The 15,210-nt window shown below is 30.5% G+C and overlaps 1 protein-coding gene and 1 pseudogene across 2 annotated transcripts; one reads left to right on the top strand and one right to left on the bottom strand.

The window, feature by feature from the left end:
• Positions 1 to 1,071: 1,071 nt before the first annotated feature.
• Positions 1,072 to 3,128, bottom strand: LOC143585899 (uncharacterized). The gene is made up of 3 exons (XM_077067574.1): positions 2,423 to 3,128; positions 2,138 to 2,217; positions 1,072 to 1,357 (listed from the first exon to the last, which is right to left on the bottom strand). The coding sequence occupies exons 1-3, from the start codon at positions 2,762 to 2,764 to the stop codon at positions 1,072 to 1,074; spliced, it is 708 nt and encodes a 235-aa protein (XP_076923689.1). The 5' UTR covers positions 2,765 to 3,128.
• Positions 3,129 to 10,409: 7,281 nt separating this feature from the next.
• LOC143585896 (protein TWIN LOV 1-like) lies at positions 10,410 to 14,503 on the top strand (annotated as a pseudogene). Its single transcript, XR_013144612.1, has 5 exons — positions 10,410 to 10,946; positions 11,145 to 11,349; positions 11,428 to 11,492; positions 11,571 to 11,719; positions 14,183 to 14,503. The product of XR_013144612.1 is annotated as a protein TWIN LOV 1-like (transcript).
• The last annotated feature ends 707 nt before the right edge of the window (positions 14,504 to 15,210 follow it).

Raw genomic sequence — 15,210 nt, 5'->3', positions numbered from 1 at the left:
AGCACATTAGATCCATTCTAGGGACCTACAATAAAACAGAAAAGTACCAGGTAACATCTACGTGGCATCCAATGTGGAATCATTAGAATGGTATCATGTGAAAAAATCATCTTGCTTTAATAATATACTTATATTCATAGAAAACTACAGTGAATGGAATATAAAGAATAAAATAAGGAATAAACTAAGCCCGAGATTGAGGGTGCAAATAAGAAAGGATATTAACCAAATCTTTTATTAAGTGTAAGAATTCACTAAAATAGTTTCTAGAATTGGTTAGTTTGTTACAAACATAACAATATTGCCACACTTCATTTAATTTTATGTACTCTCTCTTTTGAATATTTTCAAGTATAATGATGTGCATATATATCTGCATATGGTATATACGCATATTAGGTTGAGAGGTAGCCCGCCTTACCCCTTAACTTTCACCATGAAATACAGTTTTAGTATTTTTTCTTCGTTTTATATATTGATTATACTCGAACAATATTTTTTAGTTCGTGCCACCCTGGCCTTAACTTCTTTTTTATAGATCCGTAGTTGTTAACAAAATACTATCAACATAGTATCTATCTTTTAAAAACAAATCTGAAAACATATTGAAATACGTGTGATTTTAGTTAAATTTATATGATAGATAACGTAAGGGTCCTTAAAATACCTTTTCAACACATACACTAATAATTGTGCATCCTTCTATGCGCATCGATACACACATATACATAAACACATTAATAAGAGTAGTACTGTATATGTACTTAAAGGACATTAATTTGATGCAACGAAGAAGTGTGTCTATAATGTTTCATCCTCAATTACATTAGTGTTAAAAGTCTCAACCGAACAATAAAAAACCAGGTACTTAGCAATGAACCTCATGATATCTTCATCATTATGATTTATAACTTTATATATTCAAATCGATCTTAAACCCTAATTTTGTAGGGTTGGCTGGCAACATAATCATGGGTAATTTATTAATTAGTTAATTAGGGATTGCCTAACACCCTAAAGCAACCCTACTTAATTATTAATAACAATCAAAGCCGTTGTATATATTTTATCCTACAACAATTTAGCAGCTGCAGCATTCATTTTCTTACTATTATCACGCATCTGGTCCATGCTGTCTCCACTGGTTTTTCTAATATCGTTGCAGGGATGACGATGATGATGCATCGTTGGCATGAAGAAAGGTAGCGGCGCTTGTTGGGCCAGCTGATGATGACCAGATTTTATTGAACAGCGAGCTTCATGCAACTCTTTCTTCAGTCTACGATTTTCGTCGTTAAGAGTTTCACAGCATTTCTTTAACAACTCACATTCGTTTTCGATTTGCTTCAACTTTGTCCTGTATAAATGATCATAGATTATAAATCGAATTTTTTTAAACAAGAAATTATTTGTTTACTAGATAAGCGGATAGTATTAATTTGATGAATAACAAAATAGATAGATTATGATGTGAAAATGCATCTTGAATATGTGAATCCCTGAGAGATATGTTAAAAAGTTCAAAGGAGTTGAATTTTCTAAATGATTAAATTAATGTTGTTATACATTCGATTAATATTAATCAGTTTCAGAATTACATGAGTTTTGCTTTTGCTGTAGGGAACTAGTTAGAAATTGGAACCTGTGCAGAATTTCATAGCTAGAAATGTGCCATATGAACGTATTATATTTCCATGATGATCAAAAAATAAGGTGAAACTTGGTGCCCCGTATTTAACCGGCCCTTAACTTTTAGGGGTTAATTTCATTTTATTTTCGGTCTTTTGATAAAAAGAGTGAAGCACCTTGAAATGGTTTCTTTACCCAAAAACTCATGCCAACTATACTATATGTGATCGTGTGCCTTTTATAAATCGTATGAAAAAAAAAATAATGTATGTTTATCATATATATCCTCACGTGTTAAGATTTAAAAGAAATATATTACTAAATAGAATTTTATTTTAGATTTCGTTTTAGACACAGAAAAACGAACCATGTGGGGTTTGATCACCAACTGCTACATATTTTAACAGTTCTACGTCTATGAAACATGTTTAATTTAAGTCTTTTTCTGTAAGATAATGTTTCTAATTCAATGAATGTGTGTGTATGCGTGCATATATAAAAAGTAAACCTTGCTCTTCTATTTTGGAACCAAACTTCGATCTGCCGAGGAAGAAGATTCAACTTCTTTGCTAGTTCTTGTTTCTGGCCCTGCAATCACCCATCACCAAATTATTTTTTATCTAGCATATTGAATGGAAAACGAAAGCATATTTTATTATACTACTAATTATAAATTGAACAAAAACAAAATTTTATTTAAAAATAAATAAATAAAAATAAGAAAAACATCTAACACTTCCTATGATTCATGCCGTCACCATGTTTGTTTCAAATTATATTTAGGAAAACATACTGTGTTAAGGGTGCTATGGATATTGAATTCATCTTCAAGCAGCGTAGTTTGCTCCGTTGTGAGTTTTAGCTTCTTTCTTGATCCATCGTTGTTATTACAAACATTTGCATTGCTAATTACACCTTGATCATCAACAGTTTTAGAACTTAAAGAATCTTGATCATCTTTCTGATCATCATTCTTATGAATATCATGATCATTGGCTTCAATCTTTGGATGAAGAGGCAATGAAAGATCCAACCAAAACCCTCTCTTCTTATTATTTGATTGCTTCTCACTTGTGATCCCTACTCCAATCCCAAGACCAAGTGTTGTATTGCATCTATCTTCTTCATGATTCATAATCTCGAATGCAATCGTTGATTAGCGAAAACAGAAGAAAATTATAGGATGACAGCTATGAATATAATCAGGAAAGTTGGGAAGCTTTTGATGGAAGAGAAATGAAGATGGAAATATGGATTTATAGATCAATAGCAAAACAATCATAATTAATTATTAATTAATTAGGGGTGTTGAATAAATGTGAAACAAAACTATAACAATAATTAAAATTAATAATATGAGAATGAGTTTAAAGTGGTATTACGTTACAAGATCATTATGACACTTCGAGAGAAACCAAAATATAATTACTATGCTTTGACAATATCCTACATTCTTGACTTTTCCATAATGTAAGTCAAAGTTTCGTTAAAGAGTATTTAGAAGTCATAACGGCCGTTCATTCTAGTTAATATGTACAAGACGTGATTCAAGTTGTACGATTGATAACTAATGGTAATCAGATTACTTTGTTAGGAATTACTGAGATCAACATATTACCTTTTTATGTTCTTTTCGTCTTTGAATAAGTTATGGTTATTGAGTAAACAAATATATTATATTTACTAGCTTTAGAACCCGTATATGACACGAGATTTGTCAATATGCAAATTAATATAATGAATTATTTAAAATAAAAAAAACTAAATGCTAAACATAATAACATAATTAGGTAAAATGAATTGCAAATATATTTGAATACATATACTACAAGTACTAAGAAGTTTTGAATTTACAAATTTGAGAAAAGCAAAAAGGATTACTTGGTAACTTCTTGAAGGAAATTGTCATAAGTATGAAAGTAAAGTAGATTTTCTTTATATATAGTTAGTCTCTCAAAAGTAAACCTTCTGTTAAATAAAATAAGTCATCAAAAGAACTATGATCCTAACCACAATGCATTTTCTCTGACATTGGGCTTGTTGTTAAGCATACATTTTATTTGTTATGTGTTGTTAATAAAATAAGATGTAAGTAATACAAATATAAAGTTCAATATTAAAACAATATATGAATGCATGAAGTTGACTTACAAGATGTGACAAGTTTATATGTTTCAAATTTGTAATTAATTACACTTCAATCTCATCAGTGACAGTACCCCAATTGTCACGCTCAACACCTTCGCGTTTTTACTTATTATTGCAAACCATAAGACATAATTAAAACATATGACCATTTATTATTATTTTTTTATCAATTTAGTAAAAAGTTACAAATAAAAGAGCTCACCCGCGGCCGATGCCACTATGGCGTTAAAGTTTTACAAGTTTGTAAAAGTTTGAAAACAAAAGAAGTTAATTGTGAGTCCATTGAAACATTGATTTCTGTTGGAATGTTTGATTGCATAATAAATCAAAAGAAGAGACTTGAATAGGAAAAATTACAATAATGAAGGTGTGATACACGTAACATAATCCAGAAGACATTGATCAATTGAAATAGTAATATTCTCAATTAAAATTGTATATTTATATATTTAAGGCGGATAAAAGAAGAGTATGTAAAAACAATTCTGATTTTGTTATATTAAATAAATATTGGGTTGATTAGCTATTAATGTCACAAATCCATTAAATTCATTTTTTTCTTTTGTAATTTAAATCCGTTTTTTACATATGAAAATGTTTTTAAAATTAGAAAACATATATGTATATATATTTTTGTTGCTATGCTACAAAATATAGATATTTAAAAAAGTCAAGATATTAAGAAGAGTAATTTAATTTTTTAATGAACACGTAATCTAAGAAATCATAATATTATTATTATTTGTATTATTATTGTTGTTGTTGTTGTTGTTGGTACATTCTTTTTATATTATTATACATGACATTATAATATATATTATAAATTAAACTTGAGATTTGCTAAATATTTCAATTCCATTTTTAGTTTTATATTTTTTCATGTAAATTACAAAACATTATTTGTTTTATTAGGAATTGTTCAATTTTAGAATATATAATCTTTATTTATTTGGAAAGTTTTTAGAATGTCTATAATAAGTTATTAAGAATTTGAGCAGAAAAAATTAGCCAATGAGGAATATGAGACTGTCATATCATCCTCATTATTTTCTTTGTAGATATTGGTGTAATTTTGGGTAGCCATTCTTGTAAGGGAAAATTCCCAAAATATCTCATTTTTAGAGAGAGATTCCAAATATGTCCCTTCAAAAATCGAATTCCCTATTTGTCCCTTAACTAACTCGTCGGCCTCTACGTTAGAAAATCGAGATGACATGTTTCTTAACTCGCTGCCTCCCCGTCATATTAGCTTATAACCCGTCGTCTCCCCTCCATGTTAGCTCAAAACCTATCGTATCCCCTTCATGTTAGCTCAAAATCCGTCGCCTTCCCGTTGTGTTAGCTAAAAAATTAAATCTAATATTAATATATCTTATTATTTAAAAAATTATATCTAAACAAGTTACACATAAAATGATTTGATGGCATACATGAGTTTTATAAATCATATTATCATCCAAAATCTAATATACAAGAACTTAAAAACCAATAAAATTTAAAATATTCAAATATTTTTTAATTAAGTTCTGGCTTCATGTTTTTAGTAAAGATAAGGTAGAATTGTTTTTTAGCTAACACAACAGGGAGATGACGAGTTTTGAGGTAACATGGGCGGAGATGATAGGTTTTGAGCTAACATGTCAGGGAGGCGGCGGGTTATGAGCTAATATGACAGAGAGGCAGCGAGTTAAGAACATATCGTCTCGATTTTCTCACGTAGAACTGAAGATGAGTTAATAAACGAACAAATGGGGAATTTGAATTTTGAATGAATATATTTGGAATCTCTTTTTAAAAATGGAATATTTTGAAAATTTTTCCATGACAAGCATGTTATGAAAAGTAATGGTACATCACCAACAATACTAGAAAGAGAACCATTTTCTAGGAAATCTTTCATGGAAAGATGATAGGTTGAGAACTGAGACCTATTTCCGGCGAAATTCCAACACATTTGAAAATGCTAAATTAGCGACCAAATGACAACCGAAGTTGAAAAAATATGGGAAAGGGTCATCAATTTTTCTAGGAATTTCTAACGAATACTTGTGTATGAAATGATCCAACTTTCTAGCAGTGCTAAAGGCTCAGATCATGTTACAAAACAAATGACTTTTATACTGACGAACAGATACATCGGTGAAGGTGGGTACCGACTTAGCGTTGAAAAAGAGATTTAGATTATCCTTATTACAAATGATTAGTGGATGGTGTCTATCTTAATCTGATTAGGAGACATAACTTCAAACTAATATTATTGGTTGTTATTTTGATTCAACAACAAACTAAAATTCAAATGAATGGCAAACTAAATTCGGGTTGATAGACAATATGTTAAATGATTTACCTAACTATATTAGGAAGTTAGAGCATTCTCGTTCAACCCCTCATTTGATGTGAGGGGTGTTTTTATAATTTAAAGAGTGATTCAGGGTGTTGTGAGTGAAGAGTTTTTATATTTTAGAAAAAGTAGTGATTTTTCTGTATATTTGAAAAGTTACTGTTCACCCTCTATAATTTTTTAATATATTTTGAAAGTGGTTGTGAGTGAAGGAAAGAGAAAAGGTAATGATAAAAGGTATAAAAAGTATTATTTAATTAAAATAAAGAGAGAAAATGTAGTAAGTTTTAATGTAATTTTTGGTTTAGAGATAGAGGGTGGAACGAGAATGCTCTTAAACAGACATAATAACACAAGTATATGATGATAATGTTGGAATAAAAAAGATATATGTTTAATATTATTAAATATGAATTAATGTATATATACCTATACTATTAAAGCAGCAGGCTTTTAAACATATGACATCTACCTATTGGTGCATTACTATAGTTTCTATACATACTAAGCTTTCTCAAATTTTCTAGATAATTAAATAATTCAAAAATACATAATATTATTCAAAAGTAAACAATTCAATTAATATATTAATGTTAATGATTATGATATTAAATAGAATAGTAACTCCTAATTTACATGTGAAAAGTTGAATCCTATTTAACTTTACACATTTGTTTATATACATTCAACGCACAATGTTCATGGATTAGACACTTTTACATTAACGATTTTATAATCCTCTATCTTGTTTGAAGTTAACCGTTATTCTTCATATCCAGTAGACTAATGTATGTTATTCATCTTTTCCGGTAATATTTGTAATTTCCATGTTTTTTCAATTACATTATGAACATCCAATAGAAAAGCCACAATTGTGATTAAACTTAATACTATCTGTTGTCCCGTTTTACTAATTAATTGTTATATTTCGTGTATTAAAATCCTTCATTAAATCAAGAAAATAAGACAACATGCCATATACGTTTTTTTCTGTCAACATTTATTGTGTTTCTCATTTTCATATGTTAACCTTATTATATTATATTACAAATGTCTTCAAAATCAAAGAAACATAATTTTGTTCAATCAACCTCTTTCAATAAAAGGAGTAATTCAAACGATTAGTCATTTTAATATTTTTTATTTACCCTTCAAATGTTATATAATAATTTTTTTTCATCAAATTGTACTATCAACATCAGGAGAACCACTGAGTAATATATTTATTTATAACACTTTAATATAGTAGCATATATTTAAATTTATTTTGTTATGCTATTAGCTTTATGTTAAAGCTTACGTCAAAGGATACAATATACTATAAACATAAACAAGTATTTCTACCCCGCACGCTGCGGCCAATCGGATTAAATGCGTTGCATCTTTAAAAGCTATCACGTTTTGTGATGGGCAAGTGGCAAGAAGTCGGTTGATATCGGTTCTATTGTTATGGTGAAATTTTTGTGACAAAAGTTTCATTACCAAAGTTGATGGGTCAAAAGGTAAATATATGAAATTAAGTTGAGGGGTCAAAAAATATTTGTGTAAAAACATTTATGCCAAAAGTCTAATAAACAAAGTTTGTAACAAAAGTTGAGAGGCTAAAAAGGTAATTATTTGAAACTATTGTGATAAAATTATAAGAAAAAAAACTTTACTGTTTACCTTTTAAATGTATATATAATGCTTGTGCAATGGTTAGTTGTATATTATGTAGGAAGATTTAAACATTGATAAATAGTAAATGTGTGACTGTAGGAAATAATATATATATATATATATATATATATATATATATATATATATATATATATATATATATATGGTAAGGTTAAAATGAAAACCCACTTGAGTTGTGAAAACCCGCGAAAACCCTATGTCACATTGTTTTTCTTTTTTTTTTGTTACATGTAATATATGTTGTAACATTTAATACAAAACATCGAAACATCAAAAAAAAATGTTTTAATATTTTTTAACATTTTTTTACTAATTTTTATATATGTTTTCAGGAGAGAGAAAAAGTTATATTTATATTTACATTTTTTATTCACTTTAATTATTGACCACAAGATATAAACATTAATTAAAAACATGTGATTGAGAATGGGTTTCTAGAGTTTTCACAACTCAAATGGGTTTTCATTTTATACTTAGCCTATATATATATAAATATATATATATATATATATATATATATATATATATATATATATATATACTGTATAGTCAAATAACAACTGATTTTTGTATGTACTATCAATTTTACAAAATGTAGCATACATAATTAGTCAAAATAAGTAACCTAACATAATGAAATATGTTGTAACCGTCCTTTTTAATGTTGATTTATAACATATTTTAAATACATTTTAACACTTAATGCCGAAATTCAACTTCGGTTGTTTTTATTAACTTGTAATAAATAAAAGTGCAGCATAAGATGTAATAATGTCACAAACCTAAATCCAATTATATTCTTTAAGTGAATGTGATGAATACTACCTATTAAAATTTTAAAGTATATTGTTTAGATATTTCTATTGAAGTTATGAATTTTTAAAAATATATTACTTTTTACAGATATTAACACCGCATTAGTTTACGTTCCTCAGTACAATTGGCAATATTTTTTGGGTCCATTAAAAATACTTAGCCAATTCGCCTAAATCCAATTACATTATAAATTTTATATAACGTGTATGTATTTTCCAGCATGGTGCTTCGTAAGGATGACTGAAATGATAAGTTTCAGTTATTTTTTGACAATATAATTTCTTATGTGAAGTCCTTAAGTTCTATATTACATGTTTGCAATATTTGTTACCACATTATTTGTGAATATATATGTTTTTATAGGTTTTTTCATGTTTATATGATTTTACATTACATTTATTTGTGTATTTAAATTACGTACGTAATAAATATCATGTTGTCGTCCCAAAAAATATTCTACAAATTATCTTGCCATTTAAATTATGTGTTTGTTAGACGATTTATATATTTCCACCTGTGTCGTACACGGGTCAATAGCCTAGTTAATATTAACCCTAATAGATTAACCATCATCCTGAACACTCTGATCATACGTTCATTCAATCTTCATCATTGATTTCTTCTTAAGTACACAAGAATAGTTCAATTCATCTCTGTACTAACCTTGAAGAGCAATTGGCAACGTCTATTTGTACCCCGGTAGTGCTCAAATCGCTTTTAAAGCAGTTTGATTACACACGACACAGGTTCAATTTTATTATTGCTTTCGTTTATTCAATTGTTTGGCAGATTCCTCCAACAATTTAAAAGCGATTTTGATTTCAAATCACCCAATTAGAGATTATAAATTTGTCAAAAATTACTCCTAATTTGTCGAAACTCGAACCATTAGACGGAACCAATTACCGTCATTGGTCTCAAATGATGTTAATCTTTTTCGAGCATTTGGATGTAGATTATGTTTTGCTTGAAGATCCATCCAAATATTAGTTCAATCAGCCCCTATTCAGATTATTGCTTCTTCTTCATCCATGTCTTCAACAGAAACTGTTAAAAAATATGAGAAGGATAACAAGGTTGTTCGTGGTCATTTATTAAATCAAATAACCAACAATTTATTTGACTTGTTTATTGAATACAAATCTAAAAAGGATATTTGGGATACATTGAATAAAAGATACGGGTCTGATGATGCGGGAAAGAAAAAATATGTGGTAGGGAATTGGTTGCAATTCCAAATTACTGATGATCGGTCAATAATGGATCAAGTGCACGATTATGAAAATCTTCAGGCTGCTATTTTATCTGAAGGAATGAAGATGTGTGAAGTCTTACAAGCAAATGTTCTGTTAGAGAAATTTCCTCCATCCTAGAGTGATTACAGAAATTATCTTAAACACAAGAGAAAAGACATGTCTTTGCAAGAACTAATTGGTCATATGCAAATGGAAGAGACTAATCGACTCAAAGATAAGCTTTCCAACATTTCTTTAAATACTTCTAATGCTAATCTTATTAAGTCCTCAGGAACTGAAAAGGGTAATAAGTATAAGGGGAAAGACAAGAAAAATAACAACTTTAAAAATTATGAGAAAGGAAAAGGGAAGCTTGGGATTTCAAAAAATGATGGAAAATTCAAGAAAATACCGTCTCAATGCTATCTATGTAGGAAAACTGGTCACAAAGCTTATTAATGTCATGAAAGGAAATATCAAGATGCTCAACTAAATGTTGCTGAAAATGAAGAAGTAATTGCTGTTGTGATTGAACTAAATTTAGTGGAAAGCAAAACCAAATGGATCTTAGACTCTGGGGCTTCAAGGCACTATTGCAACAACAAGAGTTTTTAATGTCTAATTTTCAAGAAGTGGTCACCATAACCGACCCCTCCCTCCCGGCCCACCCGATTGTTTTCGCTTCCAGAGAATTGTTAAAAATGTCCGGGTATTCCACCCACGAGGTTATCGGGAACAACGGCAGGATGTTTCAAGGGGTTAGGACCAGCCGCAAATCGGTTATGGAGATTCAGCACGCCGTTAGGGAAGAGAGGGCCATACAAGTTACCTTATTGAACTATCAAAAAAACGGGACGCCTTATTGGATACTGTTTCATATGTTTCCTGTTTTCTGCAAGGAAGATGGGAGGTTCATCCACTTTGTTGATGGTTAAGTTCCTATTATGCCTAAGCCGAGGCGGTCTGGGAGTGAGTTTCCAGGGTCAGTTTGTGCGAGACCGATGCTGCGGTTCTTGGCTTTTGTAGAAGGGAGGTGTGTTCTGATACCGTCGCTGAGTTGACCCGTGTTCCCAATTTGGACTTGGCAGCTGATGCAGGTTTGGACTTTTAAACGCCTTTTCGGCTTATGTAGATTGTTTTAGACTTGTATGATCTTACAATATCAGTTTGGCTTACAAATTTATTGTATTGTTGGCCCGATTAATTCCTTGATGGAATTACTAATTAATGTGTTTTAGTATCCGAGTTTATTTGTAAATTCAATGTTTAGATATAGACGAGTTTGTGTGATATAGAAACTACCGAGACGGCGTGGAAGGTGAGTGATTTGGAAAGACAAGGAGCCAACAATGCCATGTACAACATACTTTACTTGCTGACACACTATAGCCAGTTAACGGGCAGATTAGTTTCAGAAACGAGATGCTGCTCAACGTACATGAGTGGTGTTAGTGCATCGTTAAATATATCTCTTGGTAGAATAAAACAAAGCTTTGCCTTGTGAGTAATCTCCTTCTTTTTAGTGTTTTACACATTCATACAAACATAGTTAGTTTCTAATCGTTATGCATCGTGTAGGACGGATCCACATAAAACTGATATCCCGATCGTGTATGCAAGTGGCGCTTTCCTAGAATTGACAGGTACGCATTTGATGGTTGACATCAAGCACAATACTTTTTCCTTTTTCAAATTTAATGTAGATAAGTTTTATTTTCTAGGATACGCTAGACATGAAGTATTGGGACGGAATTGTAGAATTTTAAGCAGGCAGGAAACCGATGCTTTGACTGAGTTGCAGGTTAGAAATTATAAACCAAAATTTTTGAAGATACATAACAATAACAACAATAATAATAATGATGAGATGGTTGAATTTTGGTGAACCGGTTTAGATGGGAACAAGGGACACGGCTGGAGTTCACGGCAATGGGAAGGTTCTTCTAAAACTTACTTCTGGAAAAACTTTAGTTTTATCTGATGTTTTATATGTTCCTTCTCTTCGTAGGAATATAGTATCTGGGGTAGTTCTCAACAAAGTTGGCCTGAAACAAGTAATAGAATCTGATAAAATTATTATTTCCAAGAATGGCAACTTTGTTTGGAAGGCCTGTCTTAGCGGTGGATTATTTGTGATGAACACGTTAATGTTTCTGATAATGCATCTAGTTTTGCTTATATTGTTGAGTCTGCTGATATGTGGCATGCTATATTAGGTTATGTTGGATTTTCATCTATTAAAAACTTAAAAATGCGGGCACGATTCATGTTAGTAATATGTGTGAAAAGGTTAAGTGTACCATGTATGTGTAGAAGCCAAACATGCTAAAAAAATCTTTTAAAAAGGTTACTAGCAGGAGTACTGATGTGCTAGAACTTATTCTTTAAGATTTAGCTGATTTTAAAAATACAACTAATAAAGGAGGTAAACATTATTATATGGCTTTTATTGATGATTATTCAAGATATACTAAAGTTTATCTCTTAAGATCTAAAGATGAGGCCGACAAAACGTTTATGATTTATAAATTTGAAGTTGAAAACCAACTTGATAGAAAAATCAAAAGGTTAAGATCTGATATAGGTGGTGAATATATTACTAACACTTTTAAAGAATTTTGTGAACAAAATGGTATTATACATGAGTTTAGTGCACCTTATGTTCCTAAACAGAATGGTATAGCCGAACGAAAAAACAGAACCCTTAAAAATATGATGAATGCTATGCTTTTAAGTTCGGGGTTATCTGATAACATGTGGGGGGGGGATCTGTTTTATCTGCTTGTCATGTAATTAATAGAGTTCCACATTAAGGAAAAGATAAATCACCATATGAACTATGGAAAGGTTATGCTCCTAATTTAAAATTTATTAAAGTGTGGGGGTGTTTGGCTAAAGTTGGATTGCCTGATTTTAAAAGAACCAATATTGGATCTAAAACTATAGATTCGATATTTTTTGGTTATGCTCAAAATAGTGTCGCATATAGATTCATGTTATTAAGTGATAGAACAATTATTGAATCTAGAGATGCTGAATTTTTTGAAAATGAAATTTTCCTTGAAAAGATGTAAAGATATTGTGTTATCTAATGCTATGTTGTCTGCTGATAAACCATCTTCTAGTTCAATTAGTGAGATTATTGATAATATTGAGCCTAGAAGGAGTAAGATGTGTATAACTCAGACTAGTTATGAACCAGATTTGTTATGACTTTTGTAATTGAAAACTTTCAGATTGATATGCTAAATAAGGAATTTGTTCTGTATACCTGATTGAAAATGATCCTAAAACTTATCAAGAAGCTGTAACTTCTGTTGATGCTAGTTTGTGGAAAGAGGCAATTAAAAGTGAACTAGATTCTATATTATTTAATAATACTTGAGAATTAATTGAATTGCCTAAAGGGACTAAGCCCATTACTAGTAAATGGATTTTTAAGAAAAAAACTAAGACCTGATGGAACTATTGATAAATACAAGGCTAAACTTGTAATTAGAGGGTTTACTCAAAAAGAAGGAATTGATTATTTTGTCACATATTCTCCGGTAACTAAGATCACAACTATTAGGTCATCAAATGGATGTTAAAACAGCTTTTTTAAATGATGATTTAGATGAGGAGATCTATATGTTACAACCCGAGGGTTTTATTGTTTCAGGTCAAAAGAATAAAGTATGTAAACTTAAAAAATCTTTATACGGGTTGAAACAATTACCTAAAAATGGTATGAAAAATTAGATAATTCCTTAAAATGGATAGTTATTTGGTGAATAATTCTGATTCGCGTTTATACTCTAAACAATTTGAATCAGGATATGTCATTATATGTTTATATGTGGATGATATGTTGATTTTTGGTGCTAATGTAAATGATTTCAATAAAACCAAATCTTTTTCATCATCTAAATTTGAGATGAAATGCATGGGTGAGGCTGATGTAATTCTAGGAATTAAAATAAAAAGAAATCAACATGTTATTTCTTTAAATCAATCACACTATGTTGAACATGTACTTAAAAAGTTTGGTTATTTTGATGTAAAACCCGTAAAAACTCCTTATGATCCTAGTGTACACCTTAAAAAGAATAAAAGTGAAGGTGTATCACAACATGAATATGCAAGGATCATAGGAAGTGTTATGTTTTTAATGAACCGCACTCGACTAGACATAGCTTATACATTTAGTAGACTCAGTCGTTATACACATAATCCTAGTAAGGAACATTGGGATGCCTTTCATCGATTATTAAGGTATCTTAAAGGTACTATAGACTTAAGTTATTATAATAAATTTCCTGCCTTGTTAGAAGGATATTGTGATGCTAATTAGGTCTCTGATAATGATGAAGTAAGTTCTACTAGTGGGTATGTGTTTATGTTAGGAGGTGGTGCAATTTCATGGAAATCTTCTAAACAAACAAGTATTGCACGCTCCACTATGGAGTCTGAATTTATGGCTCTTGAGTTAGCAAGACAAGAAGCAGAATGGTTAAGAAATTTATTAGGAGATATTCAACAATGGGGAAGGGAGGTAACTCCTATTCCTATTCATTGTGATTCACAGGCCACTATAGGTGTCACCAAGAATGATGTGTATAATGGAAAGAAAAGGCACATACGGCTAAGACATGGTTCGGTAAAACATATGTGAAAGCCGGTGTCATGGCTTTGGAATTTGTGAGATCTGAAAGATATTTGGCAGATCTATTAACTAAATCATTGACTAAAGGTTTGGTCTTATCAACGTCGAGAGGGATGGGGCTTAAGCCCAATAAGGAGGATCGTATGGTGGGCACCCACAGTGGTCAAACGAAACCATATGAATCCTAATTTACACTACATTCTCATCCCTATGGCGAAATGTAGTGTTTTAAATAAAGGTTGAGAATTATCTCATAATGAATTCATAACCTAATGAGGTGGTTCTTTGAGACGAACTTGATGAATTCACCAAAAATGTGTAGAGGTTGAACATTCTTATGTTCTTAATGATTTCATAACCAAAGTTTGGGTTACTCTATGTATGAGGTAGGCTTTTAATTGAAATCACTTATGTGAGTGTGAAGGTGCGGCCGCTTTCGCTTTCTATAAGAGATATGGGCTATCACTTTAGATCACTCATGAGTTCCAAGGTTCGTAAATGGTCACATAATTTGTTGTAGTACCGCGAAGATTGAATAGAACACTGGGTTTGGTACGTGCTGTGGGGGTCTCATCTGAATTCATTAAGTTCAAGAGTTATTCACTTAATGAAATTCTAATGTTGCCTCACTCCACTACCTGTTAATTCAAATCGTAAGATATTAACACTTATGTATAAAACAAACTCCATATATGATCACAATATTTTGAATTGGT

This window comes from Bidens hawaiensis, unplaced genomic scaffold (assembly GCF_021521415.1).
Source record: "Bidens hawaiensis isolate Kalapana, Puna unplaced genomic scaffold, B.hawaiensis_p1.1 tig00034208_1, whole genome shotgun sequence".
Taxonomy (NCBI): domain Eukaryota; kingdom Viridiplantae; phylum Streptophyta; class Magnoliopsida; order Asterales; family Asteraceae; genus Bidens; species Bidens hawaiensis.
This window is presented reverse-complemented; position numbering and strand designations above follow the sequence as displayed.